This window comes from Apodemus sylvaticus, chromosome 1, assembly GCF_947179515.1.
Source record: "Apodemus sylvaticus chromosome 1, mApoSyl1.1, whole genome shotgun sequence".
In the NCBI taxonomy this organism is placed as follows: Eukaryota; Metazoa; Chordata; class Mammalia; order Rodentia; family Muridae; genus Apodemus; species Apodemus sylvaticus.
The window spans coordinates 64,376,431-64,396,548 of NC_067472.1; the positions used below are offsets into that span (position 1 = coordinate 64,376,431).

A 20,118-nucleotide genomic window follows, 5' to 3' on the forward strand; every position below is an offset into this window, starting at 1 on the left:
ACTTCACAGATATACAGTCTTGTCCCAAACTCTTCTTTATTCTGCGCCTCAGAAATCTCAGATTTTACCTTGTCTTACGACGTTTGCCTTCACATAATTACTAAACCAGTGGAAGTGGCTGAGTTAGTTGTCACAACCAGTGAGGCTTGGATATGTGGATACTGCAGTGGGCAGCTGTGCCAGGACCAAGAAGAATTTAGAAGTGGCCACCGGCCCTGTGCTCAGTGGGGCCATTAGCAGGAACCGTGATGCCTGGTGTGGTTTCTGACATACCATAACATAACATACATAAACAATTCCAATAGATTCTAAAATGTTTGAAACACAGCATATGCCCCACATACAGGCTCCGGGCTTACACCATGTGCACCTGCTCCATTACCACCTTCATACATGCACGTTCATTTATGTGCCAGGGCAACTCTGCCCATAGCTGCAGCCACATCCAAGAAACAACTTCACTCATGGACATGAAAGGTGGGTTCCCAGTCTTCACAGAGGGTACGACTACCATAGTCCTAAACACAAGAAACTGGACCAAAGGCAGATGACAGAAATGTGAGTAGAGAGACGGGCTCCCCAGCTGGAGGGGGTGTGGCTTCTCGAGGCAGCACCCCAGGACATGTCTAGAAGCAGCACCAGTTCTGAAGGGGAGCAAGGCCGCTGCCATCTTCAGTCAGGGTCTGAGTCGGGGTCTGAGGAGAGCTGTCCCTCCATAGTCTCACACATTGCATCTTGCAGAGAAGTGAGGTGACCCCTGGGACTCATCCCCATGGGTTGGATGACTCTATTCCTGCAGGGAAAGCACAGCGTAGTTGGGGAAGCGACCTAGTGTGCAGGTTGGGGGCTCTTGCTCATTTCTTGGCTGCACCTTGGACTAGGTTACCTATTAACTAGGCCCCGATCCTAACTCCCACCTAACTAGCCTTGGAATGTTAGACAGCCCTTCACATTCTTGCCCTTGTTTTTATCATCTAGAAACAGGGTTCAATGCTGACCGCACCCTCTTTTTGCCAGACCTCTAGAGCAAGTTATCTTAAATGTCTAACATGGCCTCTCTGGGATCCTCGTCTCTAAGCCAGTCTTCCTGGGCTCACAAAACAGAATCATTCCCACGTCTTCCTCATAACATACCTGGAGAGCTTGTCAAACATGTTCACTAGCTTCATGGCCTCATGTTCCTTCTGCTCCTCCGTCATGCCTTCCATAGGATTAGGTGCCTTCTCCTCCACCCTTCCGGTCACAGGGTTGATGCTGCTTCCCAGGAACAGTGCATGGGCAACGGTTAGTGATGCTATAGGAGAAGTGGCGCCCGCTCGGTGGGCAGCTAGTCTCCATCTTTATGCTTAGGGCTGGGTTAGCAAGACCCCACCTTCTTGGTTTTGCTGGTGAGGGGACTTCAGAAGGGAGATCCCCCCTTCAAACACCAGCCTGACAGCCCTTGCCCAGGACCTTCTGGATCCCCACATAGCTCACTTGCTGGGCCTCAGTACACCCAGGACATAACTTGTCATCAGAACAGTTCCTGAATTCTGGTCTTATCTATTCCTTACCCTGTCCTATATACTACTGGTTCTGGTTGTGGAGGGGGTGGGGAAGGGAATGGGGGAACCCAAGTATCCACTAGGGGTGCATACCTGGCCTTAGCTTCCCTGTACTCCTCTGTGTCTGTGTCCTCATCCTCTGAGTACTGGCCCTCGGGTCGGCCCCCGGCCATGAGGCCCCTGGCAGCCAGGAGGCCAGCAGCATTCCCGTAGCCTGTGTACTTGATGAATCGGGGCACTGAAGACCAGGGCAGAGGTCAATGTGTGAATAGCTGAGGCAGGGGAGGCCTGGGGCGTGGGCTCCCCCAACTCACCACTCTCCGAGCACAAGACAAAGAGGAACTCGGCAGCTACTCTCTTCACATCTGTATCCAGGTGGGTCATGAGGCGGACAAGCTTGTTTCGAAGCAGGTCCCCGACCTCAGGCCGAGTCCTCACATCCCTCAGAGGGGGCAGGACCTAGGGAGGCGGCTGTTTCTCAGTGTTGGCTTGGAGCAGCCAGGAGCCTACAAAAAGGACCCAGGCCAGAGTCCCCAGCTCCGCCTCGTTTTCCAAGTACCTGGGCCTTCAGGAACTTCCTGGCGGGACGGTGCAGGCGGGCACATTCTGTCAACACGTTCAGCACAGGTGCCACACACTCCTTCAGCCTGTGGATCTGTAGAAGGGCTTCTGTCACTGACATATGCTCCCCAGGTAAAATGGAGTTACATTGCACACTTCCCCAGATGGTTCTAACAACCTCTTAGAAAGAGGCCATGCTGCAGTAAGTTAGCTAAGGGTCAAAGATAGTGCTGGGTGTTGATTAGCTTAAAAAGGAATAGAAACATTGAAGCCAGGCATGGTGTACAAGCCTGTTAACTTCAGCACTGGGGAGGCAGGCAAATCACAAGTTCAAGCTCATCCTTGCCTGTACAGGGCCTATGAGACCCTTAAGAAGAGGAAGTGATGGAAACCAGATGCACTTCTCTGTGACTCGGGTAAAACCAACGGTGACAACTATGAACCAGGACCATGAACAAAACAAAAAGCACTTGAAAGTCGTCTGCACACCTGAGGCACACACTACCCTCAGGAAACAGCAAAAACAAATAACAGATTTCCTATTCAAAGTGCCTCTCGGACAGCAGGGTACCTATCCCCTTCCCCGCCTTCCTGTTATCTCCCTGGAGCCTAAGGCCAGCAGCCACAGCAACAGGAGCAGGCGCCACATCTCCTCACCAAGCTCACGGGTGCTGAGCACCTTGTGTCCAGCAACATGGCTCCTCAGATCTAACGAATCCCAGTCTATGGCTTTCAGCTGTGGGGGCTCCACAAGGACAGGCTAGACTACCAGCTCTCTGGATGCCCGATGGACACCCATAGGAGTCTGATAACTTTTGGTTATGCCCCTTTACAATGCAGAGGGACAGCTGGGGGTGATGGTGGTGTCGGTTCACATCTTTAATTCCAGCACTCAGCGGGGCAGAGGCTGACAGATCTCTGTGAATCTGAGGCCAGCCTGGTCTACAGAGTGAGTTCCAGGACAGCCAGAGTTACACAGAGAAACCCTGTAACAAACAAAATAGAAAAAAAACAAAATAGAAAAAAAAAATGCAGAGGGTCAACTGATGTCACCTCTCGCTGCCCATGTATAGAAACATTGGGAGCCTGATGGTCACAAGCAGGAACCAAAGGCTTCTGAGAACCACTTAACAGAGCCACAGAGACCTCAAAGATAACTTTCACCTTAGTAGAACCTTGGGAGCTCACTTTTCTTTAGTAATCAGCAGCAGGAGGGCTCACACATACAGTGTATCTGCAAGCTTCTGAGAGGGCCTGACTGAGTGGCCACCATCTATCTGCACCACAGAGCCATCGGAGGAATTGCCCATGATATACCATCAAGATGAGCTCTACTTCCCAGTAACAATGGTACAGAAACAGTCGCCACAACTGGTGCCCATGCCCCTGGGTATCCACATAGCAGGGTCCCCTCCTACCTGGTGCAGACGCTTCTCTAGGAAGGCGAGGAGGGCACTGATCACGTCCATATTAACTCCCATAAACTCTAAGGATCCTTCGTGTAGCTCCAGGGCGAGAAGAACATCCAAACATTTGAGGGGCAAGTTCCCCAGGAGATTCACTGTGTGGCTGGGGACAGACAGACAGAGGCCTTGACACAGTAACTATATTTAGATACAATCCCTGGCCCTTCTCCTGGGGTACACATGGTATGTGGGCCTGAAGGATGGCACTGAAGACTATAAGCACGGGTAGGTGGTACCCCAACTTAAGTTTGGTGGGGAGACTGTAGACTCCATCTGTGCCATTCTGTCTGAGCTGAGATGCCAAGCAATCTCTGTAATCTGAGATGAGCTGAAGTATCAGCAAGCGACCATACTTACAACGCCATGACCACCACTGCCTCCACCTGAAGCCTTGTCTTTACATTCATAGCTCTTCTCTTAGTCATTCCTGAGTTCCCTAGGTGCTCCGGAAACACACTGGTGTCCCATTCCCCTGATGAAATTGTATTCAAAGGTGGGGCCTGGGCTCCCAGATGCTTCTGATTCACAGCTAGGGTTAAGGACCTCTGTCCCCATACCTAGGCACTCTTGACATCCCCAACACAGTAAGCCCTGCCCCTTACCCATGGAACTCCTCTGTGCGGTCTCCAGCAGCACCGATCATCACACAGTGCCGCAGAAGGGTCCCCAGGTACCGGTAAAGGGCAGCATCTTCCTAACCAAAGAGAGAAAGGGGCTCCTGTGAGAATGAGCCTCTGTTCTTACGGCCCAAGGCCAACATGGAGCTGATCCCTAGGCTCTGTCCACAGAACATGTGGTGCTTTTTGGCCACCTGAAGAATTGTGGAGAATACCCACACCCAACCCCATGCACAACACAGCTCCGAAACCTTCCTTGAGTTCCCATCTGGACTGCCACATCTGACACCCTGCAACTTGAGGTTCAAAGGGAAGCAAAATGTCCCAGCTGAGTCCCAGCCATGACTTCAGACTACAACCTACCTCATCAACCTCACTCTTGACAGAGTCAAAGGTGATATTAAAGAGCACTTTGAGGATCTCCATGGCCCTCTCCGTCTCTTGGGCTGGAAGCGTCGCCGGAGGGTTTTCTTTGGGGGCCACGCCCAGTGTTAGTTCCAATGCATCAGTCAGCAGGCGCACCCCGTGCAGCTCCTGAAACAGTTGCTGGCGCACATCAGTGCGAAGGGCAGTTAGCAGGAAAAGAAGCCTCAAGTCAAAGAACTGGACCTCGTGGGGATAGCTCCTTTTGCGGTACAGTCCCACGCGGTCCGCTAGCCGCACCACCAGGCGAGCCTCTGCTGCTAGCATCTGTGCTGTAGGACTGCTGAGCACAAGATTGCACAGGCATTTGAGAGACTCGAGGAGGACATCCATGTCTGGGGACTGTAGGAGGGGCGCCTCCGAGTCGGCAATGTCGGCATAGCAGGCTAGTGCATGTAAGCTCTGGCGGCTGGCAAATAAGTCCAGGCAGCTGCGGTCTCGGGATAGGATTCGGATAGTCTGCAGCCAGGTGACACGGTGCTTTGGTGACAAACCCTGCTCCAGGACGGAGACCAGCAGCTTGGCGAGTCTCTGTGGGGATGAACAAAAGTGGTTCCACTAGGCCCTCTTCTTGGGGGCCTGCCCTAGGAGCCCCTTGGGCTGACACTTACCTTCCTGTCCTCCTGCTGGGCATCATCGAAGGTGAAGCTCTGGGAATGCTGCAGGGAGACCCACGAGGCTCAGATCCACAGGCGGGTAGGACCTGTGCCCCTCGAGTCAGAGCAGCAGGTCTGCTTTCTACCTCTGAAGCAGCAGCCATCGCTCTGAACGTAAGACAAGGCCCACCCTCGCCTCCCAGACACCTGCCCCACGACAGACACACCCGAGGCCCAGCCCACCACCCACCGCCGTGCTCCCTGCCACACTCCACGCACACCCCAGCCGAGCTGCGTGCACATCGCTGCTTCCTCTCTTCCTGAAATTTCCTCGGAAGCCAGATGTCTCTCACCTCTCGGTTGAACGACTGCAGGGCTTCTGTCACTGCATCTTCTTCTCCGGTCTCCAAGGCATCCGCAACTGCCCGGGGCTCCATGGCCCCTGGCACGGGGTACTGGGAAGCTAGGGCTGGGAAAGACGCAGTCGGCCAAACCTGGGGGCTCCGCCCAGGTCCGGAAGCTCGGCGTCCACGCGTGAGGGATGCTGGGAGAGCAGCCGAGCCCAAGGGTGTGTACAGGCGCCGGGGCTGGCCTCCGGCTTAAGGTGGAGCAACCCGGCTGTGGTCGCTGAAGGGCTTGTCTTGGAGCGGCGATGCTAGCTAACCAAGCAGTGTCCTCCTTTTGAGCCCTCCTCTCTAGCCCGAGTTCCTGGCAGGCGGGGGGTGGGGAGTAGGGTGTGGCTTGGCCCGCGCGTGGACCGTCCTCCTTACGCTCCTGACCCGGTACTGTGATAAAAAAGAGAGCGCCGGCTCCGGGCCGCTTAAGTCAGTTGGGGAAGACGATTCTCGCGACCCAGACCTTGGAGCTCATCTTCCAATGGGACTAGGGAACGAGAAGTACAACGACTCGGATGGTCAAAATAATGCACGTGGCTAGCGGGGCATCGTGACGCACGCTTTTTAAAATCCCAGCTCTCGAGAGGCAGAAACGGGCAGAGCTCTTTAAAAAACAATCGAAAGACTAAAGCACCAAAATAATGTGGTTATCAAAAGACAATTGTAGAGTGTATGGGGAAGGATCGGAGAGAGGGAAGTGAAGAACACCGGTGAAAAAATCCACTCCCGCGGGAGGAGCAACGGAGGGGCGGCCAGCCGCGGCGTGTCTGAGGTTAGAAGCGTGGGAGCGCTGTGTAGTGGGAAGCCAGTCCGCACGCCACTTAGCTGAAAGCAGGGTCGGTGCACGCCACGGTGACACACACGAGCAATGCTCCAGTGGGTGATGTCACCCGCTGTGCTAACGGCGCTCGCCCCTACTCAGTGCCAGGCCCCGGCCGTCTCCTTCACCAGCTTCTTTCGGTTCTGCCTGCCCTCCCCATCCTGTTGGACTTAGCAGCGCCCGAGGCATCAGACTGATTTACTGAGCTGGTTCTTAGCCTCAGCTCCAGATTCGGGTCTGAGCTCCTGCTCCGAGTAACACCCACAGCGCGGGACTAAAGTTGCTGACCAATCCGTGGGCCCGAATGCTGGTGGCCCGCCCTTCCCTTATTTACATTCCGGAGAAGAACTGCCCTTCTCCCGGAAGTTATTACATCTGAGACGGAACCGGAAGACCGGGATACAGGTGCCACGTCCGTCGCCGTGCTGCGGGACCCCGGAGGGCGCGATGGCAGATTGGACTCGAGGTGAGGGCACCTGAGAGGTTAGGTAGGGATAGGAGGCAAGGTCTAAGTCTGGAGCTGGCGACATCGCTCGTTTCTCGGAGGAGGGACCTGCGTGGGGGTGGCGCTTACGTATTCCAGGAACAACAAGGCCAGATCGACGGGCGCTACCTTGAAACCCAAGCCTGCCGGCATGACATCAGTTTTGTGTGTGGTTGATGCCAAGAGCTGAAAGCAGAGGGCTCAAGCAGGGTTTTACTAATGAGGGGCCCGAGTACCTCGGTTCACACACATTCCCCGCCCCCGTGCCTGCGTTCAGTGTGACAGTTGTGTTACTAATGCTTCGATCATACCAATGACCATGCAGTGGTTGGTAGGATACAGCCATCTGTCTTTTAGAGTCTGGTCGTACCTGTTTGCTCATGCTGCTGGCCTTCCCCTTAGGTGGGTCACATTGAGGCTGCCTTGTTTTTATGCTTCGGACCGGTGTCAGCCACACTTAGTGGGGCGGGGGTGGTTCTCAATTACATATCGGGACAGAAATTCTTGTTTAGTCTCTGTCTACCGGAATCAGATTTCCACGGGCACTGTGCTCTGCGGTTTCCAGAGACCCTGTGTGAGTTGCAGACGTAGAGTGAGGTAGTTTCCACAGTAGAAGACCTTTCTTACACTAACCTTGAGCCTGATTCCCAAGTCATTCCTACACAGCCTTCCTGTCAACTGCTTTGCTGGCTGTTCTGTTTTCCCTATGGTCCCTATCAGAATTTACTGTTTTCCTTAGAGACCGGTTCCAAACCCCCAGATTGTGATTTCAGCTAAGGCAGTATTGGTTTCGGTTCAGGAACAGTATAAAGCAGGGTAGTGTAGATTGATTGGACCTGCTGGTTCCCCTGCCTATCCTTGCCAGGGCATGCACACAGGTACGCCATGACCTCCCCACCCCCACCCCATGCTACATGTCTGATGTGTAGGTGGTCTACCTGTTGGAACCGAGGGTGGGGCATACGAAGTTAGCGGAAGTATATGGTGGAATGTCCTTGGATGTCTCACTGGGCCATACTCCACTGGAGTGAGGACGCAGGGAGCACATTTATGAGTGAATGCTATCCTTCAGTCTCTTTCTCTTGCAGCTCAGAGCTCTGGTGCTGTGGAGGAGATTCTAGACAGAGAGAACAAGCGCATGGCTGACAGCCTCGCCTCCAAGGTTACCAGGCTTAAATCGGTCAGTGGTGGCTTCTTCCCTTCCATGAGATATTTTGGTGAGTGGGGCTGAGAGGGTAGGTAGGAGGCCGTGTGCCGGCCGTGGGCATGCTGACTGGAGGAATACTTCAGGTAATACCTTGACCTTTTTAACTTTTTCTGGTAATAGGTACCTAGCAGAGTTGTGGGTAAGTCTAGCTGGTCTGAAAGGAAGGCGGGCACTGTACTCTGTGGCTTTGCTTGACTGTGCCTTCTGTATCCCAACCAGCTGGCTTTGGACATCGACAGGGACACAGAAGACCAGAACCGATACCTAGATGGCATGGTAAGTGCCCGGAGTACAAATTACAGACGGCTTTGCTCACGTGCCATCTGCTCTGCTGCTTCTTCAGCGCTAGGGTGGCTGGGTAGTCAGGGGCCCCAACTCTATGTGATCCTGTTGGGTCTCTCCCACCAGGACTCAGATTTCATGAGTGTGACTGGCCTACTCACAGGAAGTGTGAAGCGCTTTTCCACGGTGGCACGGTCTGGCCGAGACAACCGGAAGCTTCTATGTGGTATGGCTGTGGTCTTAATCGTGGCCTTCTTCATCCTCTCCTACCTCTTGTCGAAGTCACGGACGTGAGCCAGTGGGAGCCATGGGCAGCCAGGCTCTTGTGCACCTGCTATCCTGGTTTCCTAAGGACCCGACTACAAAAAAAAAATATTCCTTTGAAATTATCATCATGGGTCATTCATCTTCCTAAGTCAGGACGACCGCAGCTGCCTCTGTCGTAATGAGCTCATCTTGACTTGTCCTGTGTATGAAGGAAGAAGAAGAAAAAGGCAAAACCCAGTGCTATTCCCTGGTGCTAAAGACACTGGCAGAGCCAGAGCCGTGTTGTATGAGAATGAGCCAGGTCTATGCAAAGCGTCTGTGAGTCCCGAATGCATCCACTGTGGCCAATGACCACACTCCTCAGAAGCCAGCATCTTAAGGGTCTTCTGGTTTGCCCTAACCTGTTTGTGTCTGGCTTAAACCGTGCCTGTGTTCTTGAAGAGTCTGCAACTGACACCAGAAAGGAATATGGCTATGAGCCCTCCAGATGATGGTCGTCAGGATGGGGCTGGCAGTGACTTCAGGCTGAGGCTGCCGATGAGGAGCGCACCTGTGCAAGCTGTACCCAGCAGTCGCTGGCTCAAGTCAGACCCCAGGGAAGAGGCAAAGCTGTGACTAGAGGAGTGGACTGCAGTCCAGAGCCCCTGGACTAAGATCCTTCTGGGCTGCAAGACCACATGTCCAGGAGCACAGATGTGTGTGTCCCTGGGACTGAGAATCTTTCCAGAGCTAAAGATGTCTCCGTCCCCAGGCTCACAGACTGAGAACAGTACAAGGTGGGCTTTCAGAGCCAGGCAGGGCTGGAGTGCTCTCTCTCTCTGTGGGGATCCTTATGGAGCTGGAGGCCACCTATGAAAGCATTTGCGTAGTGGGAACTTTTGACCTTGTACCGAACCTTGCCCTGCCCTGTCCAGCCAGTCTCCCTCAGTGTGAGGGAGATTGAGCCATCCCCTTGTTGCATAACTCTACAGAGTTGCCTGCTCTGCCGGCCCTCCCTGCTGCCTTGGCCAGCCCCATTTGCACACAAACTGACCTGTGGAGCTGACAGGGCCAACAATTAGTTTCTGAGGACCTAGCACTTTTTGTCTTCACATAAAATACCTTTAAGAAATGAGCTATGAAGTTCTGTGCCCTTCTCTCTGAGTTCTTACCTTTCCCTACACTGACTCACTCTTTACCCACGAAGCCATGCCCATCATAGACATCAGAACTGTCTGAGTTCTAAATTAAGCCAGATTTGCCATACCCTGGCCTCTTAATGCCGGTAGCCATGCCTTGCTGTGGCACTCCGTACCCACCCCCCCTTCCTCTTTGAACATGTTGACCTTAGACTTCTTTGGCATTGCATTGTGTCTGCCTGAGCCCCAAACCTTCTGGAGGAGGGGGGCCCATCCTTTCCCTGCCCACGCCCCAGGGTACAGCTCGCTCCACACTGCTGCTCCGGAGCTTTGCTGTTTGCCGCACACCCTTCCAGCTGGGGTCTTCTGGCTCGTCCCTCACTCTCTGGCCTCCCTCCGTAGCCACTTCATCCTTGTCCCGTCTCCCAGGGCCTGTGGACCAGGGCTTCGGCTTTGCCGTCTGCTTATAGCCAGGCAGCATGGCGCCTGCATCGTTCTTCAATCTAGACCCACAGCACGCGTGTTCATGCCTCAGCCTGGACTCCCCGGAACCGGGGCCTGCCAGCTTCTATTTTCTGGGAATGTTGCTAGACCTCCGGGTTTGCTGTTTTGTTTCTGTGAGGTAGTGGCTTGCCGTGCATCCCAGGCTGCTCTTGAACTGTGTGACCCAGGCCGGTCTCCAGCTGACGGTCCTCTGGCCTCAGGCTCCTGAGTGATGGCGTTACAGGCACGTGCATCCATACCTGGCTTTCTAAGGCACTTGGAACAGCCAGCACCTTCTCATCTTGCTGGTGCAAACCAGATCTAACTCTCTGCTTTTGGGGGGTAACTTTCTGGAGACCATTGTCCTTGCCATCCTTCTCTGAGACATCCCCACCGCAACCCCAAACATGGCTAGTTTTCCTCTCCGGTCTCCACCCTGCCCCACCATCAGTCTCCAGCTACTTTGAGAATCAGGTTGTAGTTCCTGTCACATTCAGGTATTGTTCTTTCTTGCATGAGTCATGTGAAGGGGCATACGGGCTCCACAGCCACTGGGTCAGACCAGCTTCCTGAAGGTCATAACCTTACCCTCCAACTCCGGCCTTCTCCCTGGCACTTCCTCCCATGCATGGGTGGGACCTGAACTCCAGCGAACTGTAGGATTAGAGGGTACCCGGTGTGAGGGACTGAGTGCAAGCGACCAGGTCCATCCTGGAGTTCAAGGCCTTGGTAATGAATAAAGACTTGGGCTCAGTGTCTTCCTTGCCCTCACTTCCCAGGAATTTGAGTTATTTTTGAGCCAACCCTAATCTGTGGCTGGCCTCGGGCACTGAAGTCTACCCCTGCTCATCTTCCAGACATGCCGTATCTCCCTGGCTTTGGGCAGGGCAGCCACAGACCTACCAGCTTCCTTCTGTGTGGCCCTTCTCTGCCAACCTGAGGGTAGGGTGGTGGTGATAGCATCACCTCCTAAGGGCTGAGGGACTAAGGGCTGGTTGACTGGGACACGCAGGTTCGTGCAAATAAAGGCCCCACCAGGAGTGTGGGGGAAGAGCACTTGTTTTACGCTGACCTGCTGCAACGTTGTGGTCACACTGCATCCCTCTTCCTGAAGCTGGGCCTGAGAACCTCTGTAGAGTCTGTCCTCAGGCCCAGCTGAGATGCCAGCTTTCCTGCACACGTCCTCCTACTGGCTGTGGACGGAAACAAGCTCCCCTGAGGTTCGTACGTAATAGCAGTAAAGAGATCATGGCCTAGTACTGCTCAGGTGGTCAGAACTTGAGGAAACTTGGTGGACCTGGCTGTGTTTTGCCGTGCCCAGGCCTTCCTGGCAGGTAGGCTGGAATTGTATCCCACTTGAAAACCTGGAGGCCTGGATTGACATGAGCTGTTGTGAAGTGGTTGCAAAACCTCGCACATTTGGAGCTTCTTCACAATAACACACACACACACACAAACACACGCAGGTGGAACTCCGAGCTTCCCAGCCCTTCCCATTTCTCTATAGGACCTCTAGGCCAGGAAGGCAAGACAGGGTCTGCCTGGACAGGCTTTGTCCTTTTCCCAAGATATACCCTTGCAAGTGCAATCTGTGGTTTATTTAATAATTTGGACATGGCAAGAAACAAGATTAACAAACAAGAGATAGCATAGAAAAAAATAACTTGTCAAAACCGTCCAAACTAGCGTGCTCTGTGGTGCGGGGCCAGGCTGGCAGCGGACCCCATGGGTGAAGTGCCCAATCTGTTGCCAGCCCAGCACATTTCTGTGGGAGGATCGAAGTCACAGAGAGCAGGGGCTATTCCACATCGACAACCAAGGGTGTCATGTAGTCAGAATGCTTGATGCCAAAGGTGACGGTTGGAGCACAGGGCTTGTTCAGGGTCACCTAGAAGAGGAAGAGGACTGTGAGGAGCTTTCCCAGCCTGGGGCTGGGGTGAAGGGCTCAGTCCCTCCTGCACTTGCACCCAAGGGTGCCAGTGTAATGGCCAAGCTGTGTTCGGTAACCCTGTTAACTGGGGACAGTGGGCTAGCCCCTGGGGATGAGGCTACAGCTCAGGGTTTTCTGTAACTGAAAGGTTACCATCAGAGTCACTGCTGCAAATGCACAAGATCCTAAAGGTGCGTCCTCCCTTCCCCAAGCCCACTGCACACACCTGCAGAGTGTAGGCCCTCCCTATACATACGGGATCATTTCCCCTGATCCCTATCTGACCCCTCTAGTTCCTGGACCTTCTCAGGGCTGTGGGCTCCTGGTCCTGGCTTCAGGGTCTTATCCCCTGGAGGCTCCACCCGGGCAGCCATGGTGTACTGTGGAGCCTTGAACTTGGTCACTTGAACCTCAGTCTGACGGTATGCCGCAGGACCTGGAGTCTGGAAAATGGAGAGGGCTAAGACAGGCTTGGCTTTCCAAGGCCATAAGGCCCCAGAGGATAGGATTAGGATTGGGACCTTGAGTCCCCAAAGGCCATCTTAAGCTGCCTGACAGCCACGGGAACAATTTCAGCCTCAGTGAAGTGGCATTCCCAGTGTGCCAATCTTGTGTCTATTCCTCATGGGCTATGTGCAAGGCCCCTTTCCCTGTTGGGACACTATCATCTTGGTCTTGAGGGTGGAGGCCAGGGGCTGGTGAGGTCAACATACTCCTGTAGTACTACTGGGCATTAGGTGCCCGGTTCAGGGGCTTTGCCCCAACTGTTAGCATGGGCAGACATTTCCTCCCCAAGTATCTCAAGGCTTTTGCCTCCCCCTTGCTCTCCAGGCAGTACCCCACAAACACCTTGGCTTGTTCTCTGTATTAACACATCTTCCAAGTCGGTCTCCTAGCCCCTCCCCACTGTTTGTGGCCTGAGCATGTGGAAGTCACCCAGAGGTGAATCAACAGGGCAGTTATTGGCTGGGGCTTCGTGGGTCTTGGGGAAGAGGGTCAGAAAGGTCATTGGGGCCAAGCTTTGTACTCAGCCAGGGTGACCCTTGCCTTGTGCAGGTCATCGCTGAAGCTGCCCAGCTTGCTGCGGCCCTTGATGGAGAAGGAGGGCTGGGAGACCTTGCCCACCGTGTGGGGCCCCATCACCACAGGTAACATGTATGCGGCAGGGCCTGTGGGTGATGGGAGCCTCAGGCTGGGGCAGGCCCACTACCTCCTATCTGGGATACCCTCTTCCTTTGGAAGTTCTATCTTGGGCTACCCTTCCTCCACCCCTGCCGAGAGACTCCCCAACTCCACTCCATCAGTTAGTTGACTGGGCTGCAGCCGACCTGGAGTGCTGTCCACTCGGAAGGTCTTAGTCCGGGCAGAAATGGAATGGCTGGGTGCTGAGTCGAACACATGCTTGGTAGATTTCTCTGGAAAGTAATCACCTGGAGAGGAGGGAGGGTGTGCAGGAACAGCAAGCATCTGGGGTTCCGCACCCCACCCTCCAGCACTTGGGTGCCCATGAAGGATGTCACAACAGTTAAGACACAAGGCCTCTAGACCCCAACATTGTGGTCGAACAGATTTGGTCAGGGATATCCACAGTAGAAATACGGGCTCCAGGGCTGTTTTCAAGCAGTGAGCGTGAGATCTGGTGTGGGCCTTGTCCCTGGACTTCAGGTAGAGTAGGGTTGGTGGGCTTCAGGCTCTGCTGTTCAGGCCTGACAGTGTCTGTTCCCAGAAGCAGGAGAAATGAGGCCGTCTGGCCTGGACGTGCATGTTAGGGCCTGGGGCAGAAGGGAGGGGTTACTCACCCGGGCCGGGGGTCAGCAAGGTCTTGGTATGATAGCGCCCCAGGATGGAGTAGGCAGGGCCAAGGTCCTTGCCAGTCCTCAGGATCTTGGGGTTCACACTGTAGCGGGGCCCTGGGGAGCAATTCTCCGCCAAGAGCATGGGGGCCCCACGGAAGCTGTAGGCCGGTGCTCGAAGTTTGGTGGGTGTGTGCTTCACAAAGCCTGTGGGCACACGGGCTCAGGGCTGCTGGAGCCAGACATCCTTCTCTCCGATGGGAGTCAAGGATTAAGCCCAGATCCATCCCAGGCCACACCAATCCTGGCTTCTTCCCCTGTCCCCAACAAGTCCCCAGGCCTTAGGCGATCTTACCCGTGGTGGGTGGTATCAGGTACTTGGGTCCAGGACTGCTGTAGAGGGCCATGATGGGCCCCCGGGGGCGATGGGGCCGCCAGGTGCCCACCCATACCTCCTCTGCCATGGTTGGCTCTGTCCATGGACAAGAGGGTGACCAGGTGCTGGGATGCCCTCCTTGTTGCATCTCATTCCTGGCCCTCATGTTCCCATCCCTGGTACTGCTGATACTGCATCTTGCAGACCCAAGCCTTGCCCCGTGGAGACATGGGAGTCTCAAGTAGTTATAAGCAGAGAGAGCTCCCCATTTGGTATGGTGAGGTTACCCCTACCCAGCTCCAAGATCTGGGTGGGAGTCATGCCTTCAGGACAGGCCCAGAGGAGCTGCTCGCTCTGGCCCTGCACTGACTGTTCTTTTGGCTCTGAAGGAGCTTGGGCTGGTCAAAGGACCCTGGGTGCAACTTTCCAAAGAGCTTGCTGGCAAGGGTCCAGAGCTTCTTGGCTGAGCTGTGTCATGGGCGGGAGGGGAGCAAATCGGGAGGCCTCACCTCCTCTGTGCAGGAATGGGCTTAGAGCAGCTTAGGACCCAGCCTCCTCACCGGTGGCCTGTCCCCCTGGCGTCTGTGCCAGGCAATTCCCTAAAAAGGAGCATGGAGAGAAAGCTTCCCTTTCTCCCCCAGTTTTGAGAACTGGGGAGGGGTCCCTGCCCCTGAGCTCTAGAATGTGGCTCTGTCCCACAAAGAGTTCTAGATCATAGTGTGTGTGACGGAGACAATAGCCTCTGGCCAAGGCCTCTCTTCAGACCTTACCCCTTCCAGAGTCCTTGTTATTGGGGAGCTAACCCTCTCCAGGAAGCCCCATCCTCTCTGTGGACCTCTCCTTTAGGGACTCTGCACATCTCCAGCGACCACACGACTCTCCAGGAACGCCTACCTCCTCAGGTAGTCCCCAACTCTCCAAGAAGCTCCCACTCTCTCCAGGGAACTCCTCTTCCAGAGACCACCGCCCCCCCCCCCCCGCCCGACCTCTCCAGGGAACCCCCCTTACTCTCCAGGTTCTTTAACTCTTTGTGGTGCCTGGGACAGATGGTAGATATAGTGAGGTTGCAGGTTGCTCCTTAGCTTGGCCCAGTATAAGCCACTTATTTGGGGAAACTGGGGGCAGGGGTTTCTGACTACTGGGGATCTTGGAGTGCAGGCTTGTGTTGGAGACTGGGTTGATTGTGGTGGGCATACCCAGAGTGGGTGTTTTCCCCCTACAGCTCCCCAGAGCTCACGGTCCTTTCAGTTTCCGTCCTGGCAAAAGCCACCTCTCAGGATCCCCTGTGTCCTTGTGAGCAGTCAGGGTTTCCCTACTCGACCTCAGTAAGGCTCTAAGGGTTCTGGCTCGGGCTGGACTCTCTTTCCTAGGGTGATTTTGGGAAGAGAGGTTGTTTTTCAAGGCTCCCAGAACCTGTGTGTATCAGCTGACTGTGCTCTTGCCTTATTTTATGCACAGGCCCTGCCAGCCTGCCTTTCTGTGTTAGACTCCTTTATCCCCACCCGCCCTAGCTAGCTAGCCTTGTGTTCCTGTGATATCCTGAGGCCACTCTCACACATTGCTTCTGGAGAGTGACCCTGCATATGAGTTTGTATCTTTCGGCGTATCTCTCAGGGTGCCCTTGATAGGACTTTTTATGTGTCCCTGTGTTGCAGGGAGAGAGAGAAAAACCAGTGCAGGGGCTGCAGTAGGCTTTATTGATTTAACAGTTCGAGGATGAATTTATTCGTGAAAAAGCAGTGATCTTAGCACATCCAAGGCCGCTGTACGGCTGCTGGTCCTGTCGCTCATGGAAGTCAAGCTGTGTTTCCGGCCTGCTTATGTGTCCTCTTGAGCATCTAGCACTTGCACCTGAAAGAGAAATGTATAGGGACCAGGAGAGCTGGTAACCCGCAACCAGAGCCTCCAGTCCCAGAGGTGGACAGGGCTGTGCACATCAGTGGAGTAGACAGGCTCCTGGGCACTGTGGCCTTCTGCCCTTCCTAGCATCTTGGGGAGGGGTTGTGTGCACATGTACTGCCTAGGTGGGGCATACTTCTTTTGGGGGTTAGGGAAGCAGTTCTAAGAGACTTTGGAAACATCTCTGTAAGCTCTCCATCTCTGCTTGATGATGGAGCTCTAGGGATCGAGGACTAGTGATCAGGTACCATGCGTGGGTGGGTCTTGGAAGAACTGCAGACACTTGGGGGTAGGAGTCCCAGCTCATTACCAGTAGCTTGACTAGTTGCTCCTTATGCACAGGCTGCAATCCATCGATGCAAGACTTGAGCTCTGTCAGTGCTGACTTGGCCATGTCATTGACGTTGTATTTGCCCAGGGGCCCTTCCGGTGCATAGAGTTCTTCCGGGGTTCCCACCAGGAGCGTTTGCAGGAATTCCATGAAAAACTCATTGTTATCCTCTGCTCTAGTCAGCCCTGTGTTGCAAAGGAGATACAGTGCCAAGGGAGCGACTTGATCTCTGGCCTTTTTTCCTGTCACTCCCAGGGCAACCTGCAGATCCCTTCCCCATCACCACTAGTGGGAGCTGCTGCGGTTTCCCCTCTGACTTCCTGACCTCACCAGGGAAGAAAGGGGGGATTTCTTTCCCTGGGCTAACTGGATCCAGAGAGCCAGGTCATCCAGATTGCGTCAGTGTGGGCCGCATTGGCCTTGGTGGTTGGTTAGTGTTAGGTCAGGGTGGGTTGGGATAGGACTGGCAATGACAGATTTCCTGCACTTTGGGGTGGGGTCTGTGAACACAAGTAGGTATTGTCTACTTGATCCCAGGATTTCAGCCTCTTGGATCCCCTTACCTACCAAAAGTGCTAGAAACAAGGCCCAGACTTACCACAGATGGAGAGCAGGGTTAGAGCCACCAGCAGAAGAGCGCTGCTCCCTTTCATGATGACAGTCACAAGAACTGCTCGGGGGATATCAGGCTTTTATGCTGTAGAAGGGTGGCACCTTGCCCAGGGGCGGGGCATACCTCTCAGGACCTGGCAGGACAACTGGGCCAGGCATGTCACTGTGCTCCACCAGGTGCCAAGAAGTGCCAAACTTGAGTGGATCATAAGGGGGCTGTTGGCAAACATGTTAGGGTAAGTGGAATAAATCCCGATCTGGGTAAACCTAGTGCTGGTTAACAAGGAGGAGTGCCAAAGGCCTCCATGGCGCTCTGACAGCTTCTGGGTGGGTCTAGATCTTTGTGGTTGGGACCCCTTCTGTGTAATGAGCTGCCTGTCCTAGTCTGTGCTCAGGCTGACGCCACCCTACTATGACTGGCAGGAGAGGAGCCTGGGGACATGAGGTAAGAGGGGTGGGGGCCTCGTAGGGTGGAGGACGCAGAGCCACAGGAGGTCTGAAGTCTGGGTGAGGCTGGGCGGCCTGAGTCGCACCTGCCTGTTGTCCCACCTCTCTCCTATCCTCTGCTGCCACCTGGTGGCTTCATGGCCTTTCTTACATGGTGCTGGTTGCGGATCGGAGCAGAATTCTGCAAAGCAGAATTCCTGTATATCTTGTATCACCATGACAGTTATTCCTTGGCCTATGCCACCCACCTCTGATACTGTCTTGCTCTGGTTGGCCTCTGTCAACTTGACACAAGCCTAGATGTATTTGAGAAGAGGGTATCCCAGTTGAAGAAATGCCTCTATCAGATTGGCCTGCGGGGGTATTTTCTTGATCACTGATTGATGGGAGAAGTCTCAGCCCTCTGTGGGCAGTGTCACCCCTAGCCAACAGGTCCTGGGTGGTATAAGAAAGCAGGCTGAGCAAGCCACAAGAAGCAAGGAGTAGCATTTCTCCATGGCCTCTGCTTCAGACATGGTGCTTGCCTGCTTGCAAAGCAGAATTCTCCGTCTAACCCACTGTCAGAGTAGGCCTCACCTTCCCATGTCTGAGCAGGGCATCATGGTGCCTTCATTACACCACCCTTTCTTAGCCTTGGGTATGCTCTGCCTGGCATAACCTCCCAGAGCCTTGCTGTATGCCCTTTAAGTACTGTTCCAATGTCTGGAGTTCTTGTCTTCTTAGACTCCTGCCTATAATGAAAAACTAATCAATAGTGATGGAACCTGTTTATGTGCATAAGTCTACGAATGTGGGAATGGTCGTGCAGTGCAGCATCTGTCACCACAGTCAGTGGGAGAGCAGATTGGCCTCTAAGTGTGGTGGCGCACACCTTGGGTCATCTTTAGATTCTGGCTCTGGGGGTTACGTAGTGGCTTTGTGAATAACGGCGCTTGAGGCCAATCATGGCAACTTGAGTTTGATCTTCAGAACTCACATGATGGATAAAGAGAACCTGCAAGTAGCATCTCCAGGGACTTGGACTGGACATCTGTTTTGACCCCTTGTCTCCTCCCCCAGAAAATTCTGTCACAGAACTGTTCCTTTAAAGACTCTCTGGCTCAGCTTCTGTCTCCTTACATTGTCTGCCACTGGGGTTCCATGCGGAACAAGTGACCCCCTGGCCTCCCTTTGTGGTATCCAGTTAGCGGGTGTTCCTCTTGCATTCCTTAGATACTTAGCAGCATAGGCTGGCCCGCACTGCTCTGCAGGTTAGCCTGGGATAAGCGGTTGGGACTCTCCATGCTGCTTGCCTGTTTACTCCTCCTGTCTCATTAGAGCAACTTCATAGCCTGAGAACTTGTCGCTTGTCCTCTCCCCTCTGTGGTCTTGTTCTCTATGTCTTCTGATGCCACTTCAAGGTTGTCTTCTAGTCCTGGGCGATGTTTTCAGCAGTAGTCCTTCACATTCCATCTGATACACCCTCTGACCCCCCAGTCTCCCTCCCTCGAGTACCTGAGCTCTGCAGTCATCTGGGACCACACTTTCTGGCCCACATCATGTCCAGAGTCCTGTATATCTTGTATCACCATGACAGTTATTCCTTGGCCTATGCCACCCGCCTCTGATACTGTCTTGCTCTGGTTGGCCTCTGTCAACTTGACACAAGCCTGGATGTATTTGAGAAGAAGGTATCCCAGTTGAAGAAATGCCTCTATCAGATTGGCCTGCGGGGGTATTTTCTTGATCACTGATTGATGGGAGAAGTCTCAGCCCTCTGTGGGCAGTGCCACCCCTAGCCAACAGGTCCTGGGTGGTATAAGAAAGCAGGCTGAGCAAGCCACAAGAAGCAAGGAGTAGCATTTCTCCGTGGCCTCTGCTTCAGTTCCTGCCCCAACTTGCCTCAGTGATAGACTGTGATGTGGAAATGTAAGCCAAAGGGGCTTTCTTCTCCACGCGGCTTCTGGCCATGTGTTTTAGAACAGCTATAGAAAGCTAATTAGAACACACGTTCTGAAAAGGCCCAAACACAGGCTGAATTAACCCCACGAGGTGGAATGCGGCTAGGAAACTACCTAACGGCCTCACAGGACCACAGCCTTGTTCTAGGTGCTGACAACTTCAGAAGATTGCTTCACAGGTGTGTTCTCACACCCTGGTGGTAGCTTGTGTCATGCTCCTTGTCTCCTCTTAGTCTCAGTACCTCAGCTCTTACTTCACAGACATTGAGGTAATCAGAAACAACAACACCACAACCCAGGCAAACCACAAGTCCCTGCAAACCAATCACCTAACCTACTGCTCTGTCTTTGTAAAGAATCTACTACTTCATGTTCGCTCCTGCTTTATACAGATCTACGGCCACGTGGATCTCTGTGAAGACCCTCCACAGCTACATTTGATCCCTTCTCCCTAAGTAAAGCCCTTTGCCACAGCTTTCTGCAGCATCAGTGGCATTGTCCTGTGAGCCCCTATGATCAGCATACGT

General features: G+C 53.9%; 4 protein-coding genes across 6 annotated transcripts; 1 reads left to right on the top strand and 3 right to left on the bottom strand.

Moving 5' to 3' along the window:
* Positions 1–12: 12 nt before the first annotated feature.
* Ric8a (RIC8 guanine nucleotide exchange factor A) lies at positions 13–5,913 on the bottom strand. Of its 2 annotated transcripts, none has more exons than XM_052195981.1 (10): positions 5,561–5,913; positions 5,223–5,270; positions 4,552–5,142; positions 4,174–4,265; positions 3,524–3,674; positions 2,104–2,199; positions 1,859–2,003; positions 1,638–1,782; positions 1,135–1,254; positions 13–793 (listed from the first exon to the last, which is right to left on the bottom strand). In XM_052195981.1, exons 1-10 carry the CDS (start codon positions 5,642–5,644, stop codon positions 673–675), a joined length of 1,593 nt encoding a protein of 530 aa, XP_052051941.1. In that variant the 5' UTR covers positions 5,645–5,913; the 3' UTR covers positions 13–672. The 2 variants fall into 2 exon arrangements, with proteins under 2 accessions (XP_052051941.1, XP_052051937.1); XM_052195977.1 differs by having other exon boundaries at positions 1,135–1,257.
* A 103-nt stretch (positions 5,914–6,016) lies between these two features.
* Bet1l (Bet1 golgi vesicular membrane trafficking protein like) lies at positions 6,017–9,776 on the top strand. Its single transcript, XM_052196029.1, has 4 exons — positions 6,017–6,888; positions 7,995–8,086; positions 8,333–8,389; positions 8,522–9,776. The coding sequence occupies exons 1-4, from the start codon at positions 6,870–6,872 to the stop codon at positions 8,687–8,689; spliced, it is 336 nt and encodes a 111-aa protein (XP_052051989.1). The 5' UTR covers positions 6,017–6,869; the 3' UTR covers positions 8,690–9,776.
* A 2,285-nt stretch (positions 9,777–12,061) lies between these two features.
* Odf3 (outer dense fiber of sperm tails 3) lies at positions 12,062–14,450 on the bottom strand. Of its 2 annotated transcripts, XM_052173778.1 has the most exons (6): positions 14,342–14,450; positions 13,993–14,193; positions 13,522–13,623; positions 13,241–13,362; positions 12,496–12,636; positions 12,062–12,151 (listed from the first exon to the last, which is right to left on the bottom strand). In XM_052173778.1, exons 1-6 carry the CDS (start codon positions 14,448–14,450, stop codon positions 12,062–12,064), a joined length of 765 nt encoding a protein of 254 aa, XP_052029738.1. The 2 variants fall into 2 exon arrangements, with proteins under 2 accessions (XP_052029738.1, XP_052029746.1); XM_052173786.1 differs by lacking the exon at positions 12,496–12,636.
* Positions 14,451–16,180: 1,730 nt separating this feature from the next.
* Positions 16,181–17,245, bottom strand: Scgb1c1 (secretoglobin family 1C member 1). Its single transcript, XM_052173799.1, has 3 exons — positions 17,191–17,245; positions 16,572–16,777; positions 16,181–16,213 (listed from the first exon to the last, which is right to left on the bottom strand). Exons 1-3 carry the CDS (start codon positions 17,243–17,245, stop codon positions 16,181–16,183), a joined length of 294 nt encoding a protein of 97 aa, XP_052029759.1.
* Between the last annotated feature and the right edge of the window lie 2,873 nt (positions 17,246–20,118).

Coding starts and splice junctions, on each gene's coding strand:
- Odf3 (XM_052173778.1), bottom strand. CDS start 14,450: ATGGCAGAGGAGGTATGGGTGGGCACCTGGCGGCCCCATCGCCCCCGG. Junction 13,363..13,521: donor CCGAGTGGACAGCACTCCAG/GTCGGCTGCAGC, acceptor CATCACCCACAG/GCCCTGCCGCATACATGTTA. Junction 12,637..13,240: donor TCAGCGATGACCTGCACAAG/GCAAGGGTCACC, acceptor TCCATTTTCCAG/ACTCCAGGTCCTGCGGCATA.
- Bet1l (XM_052196029.1), top strand. Junction 8,087..8,332: donor AGGTTACCAGGCTTAAATCG/GTCAGTGGTGGC, acceptor TATCCCAACCAG/CTGGCTTTGGACATCGACAG. Junction 8,390..8,521: donor ACCGATACCTAGATGGCATG/GTAAGTGCCCGG, acceptor CTCTCCCACCAG/GACTCAGATTTCATGAGTGT.
- Ric8a (XM_052195977.1), bottom strand. CDS start 5,644: ATGGAGCCCCGGGCAGTTGCGGATGCCTTGGAGACCGGAGAAGAAGAT. Junction 2,004..2,103: donor GGAAGTTCCTGAAGGCCCAG/GTACTTGGAAAA, acceptor CCGCCTCCCTAG/GTCCTGCCCCCTCTGAGGGA. Junction 1,783..1,858: donor TGTCTTGTGCTCGGAGAGTG/GTGAGTTGGGGG, acceptor CCTGGTCTTCAG/TGCCCCGATTCATCAAGTAC.
- Scgb1c1 (XM_052173799.1), bottom strand. CDS start 17,245: ATGAAAGGGAGCAGCGCTCTTCTGCTGGTGGCTCTAACCCTGCTCTCC. Junction 16,778..17,190: donor AACCCTGCTCTCCATCTGTG/GTAAGTCTGGGC, acceptor TTTGCAACACAG/GGCTGACTAGAGCAGAGGAT. Junction 16,214..16,571: donor AGCAACTAGTCAAGCTACTG/GTAATGAGCTGG, acceptor TTTCTCTTTCAG/GTGCAAGTGCTAGATGCTCA.